Source organism: Morone saxatilis, unplaced genomic scaffold, assembly GCF_004916995.1.
Source record: "Morone saxatilis isolate NCDOM2014 unplaced genomic scaffold, NCSU_SB_2.0 Contig17, whole genome shotgun sequence".
Classification (NCBI taxonomy): domain Eukaryota; kingdom Metazoa; phylum Chordata; class Actinopteri; family Moronidae; genus Morone; species Morone saxatilis.
Genome location: NW_023339729.1, coordinates 1,984,995 through 1,986,169, shown reverse-complemented (window position 1 = coordinate 1,986,169; position 1,175 = coordinate 1,984,995). Strand labels below are relative to the sequence as shown.

Here is a 1,175-nt window from a genome sequence, read left to right as displayed (position 1 = left end):
TTTTTACAATTCTCTGTCTGTATTGTGTGTTTTTAAATAATTCTTAACAATCATACAGACTTAATAGGCTTCTTTTGTGACCAATTCATTGTCACAGCCAAAAGACAGCTTAACATTATATACAAACAGACAATTGTTGTAATGGAGTTGTTAGGGTTGCTGGGGATTATGGTGAAGAAAATAAAATCTTTTTTTTAATCTCAACTAACTAATTCTGTCTGTCGCCTGACATTAAATAAAGGAATTTACTGAAGCTTATTGGGAGTGTGCAGTTTGTAGGTTCAATATAAGGCATTGGGTATAAACAGGGGACGATGACTATGTACTCCAACCACTAGATGGAAGCCATCTTATTAAGTGTCCATGTACAATCTAATAATCTCCAGCCACAGCGAATCACAGTGATAAAAAGCAGTGAAGTGATTAAACAGTCAAACAGGGCAAAGGAGAAGAGAAAGGAAGTCAGAGAGACTGTACACACACAGTGAGACAAGAGAGTGTTCCAGTTTGATTCATCCGTCAGTCAGGTCAGGGATTATGGGAATGCTGAGGATGTCAGTGGCCTTTCTTCTTCACCTGGCTGCCTCTCTAGCGGTAAGACACTCCAAATATTCCTCACTATATAATAAACACTATGCCATAAGGAGTTTGATTTATTTCATATTCCATGTATATTGTTGGGTTATGTGCACAGGTTTTGAGACAGACGAGTCTTTGAGAGTTTAGCCCCCAAAACAAGAAGTGATATTGATGTGATATAAAGAAGCAGCGATATCTTTCCTGAAGCAGTGTCCCTGCTACACGGGACACTCCACAGACTTCACTGTGGACAGTTTCTATATTTCTATATGTTTGTCTGGTAAAGGAGTAGTTCCAATGAAAACTGTTCATGGTGAGATTTATCCAGAGTAATGGCAACGCTGTCAATTTTTAATGTCATTTTTCAACAATAACTAAAGACAAGCCAGGCTTGATAGGACTGTACCTCCAGTGTCCACTGTTTCATGCTTCTTTCAGATTCAGTACCTGTGATGTTGGTATTGGATCACTATGTCTGCTCCTGATAGTTAGGCTGTCACTTGACAAAAACATGTTCAGTAGCTTTAAAGCTGCAGTAGGTAACTTTTATAAAAATAGCTTTCTGTCATATTCGCTGAAACTTTCACTATATCCTG

At 38.2% G+C, this 1,175-nt stretch overlaps 1 protein-coding gene across 1 annotated transcript in view; it reads left to right on the top strand.

Annotated features, from left to right (window-relative positions):
- Positions 1–47: 47 nt before the first annotated feature.
- The window catches only part of LOC118326505 (angiopoietin-4-like), a 6,486-nt gene continuing 5,358 nt past the window's right edge, over positions 48–1,175 (top strand). The window contains exon 1 of the mRNA XM_035659507.1: positions 48–594. Coding sequence (XP_035515400.1) covers positions 538–594 — 57 coding nt within the window. The 5' untranslated portion in view covers positions 48–537. The remainder of the gene's footprint in view (positions 595–1,175) is intronic.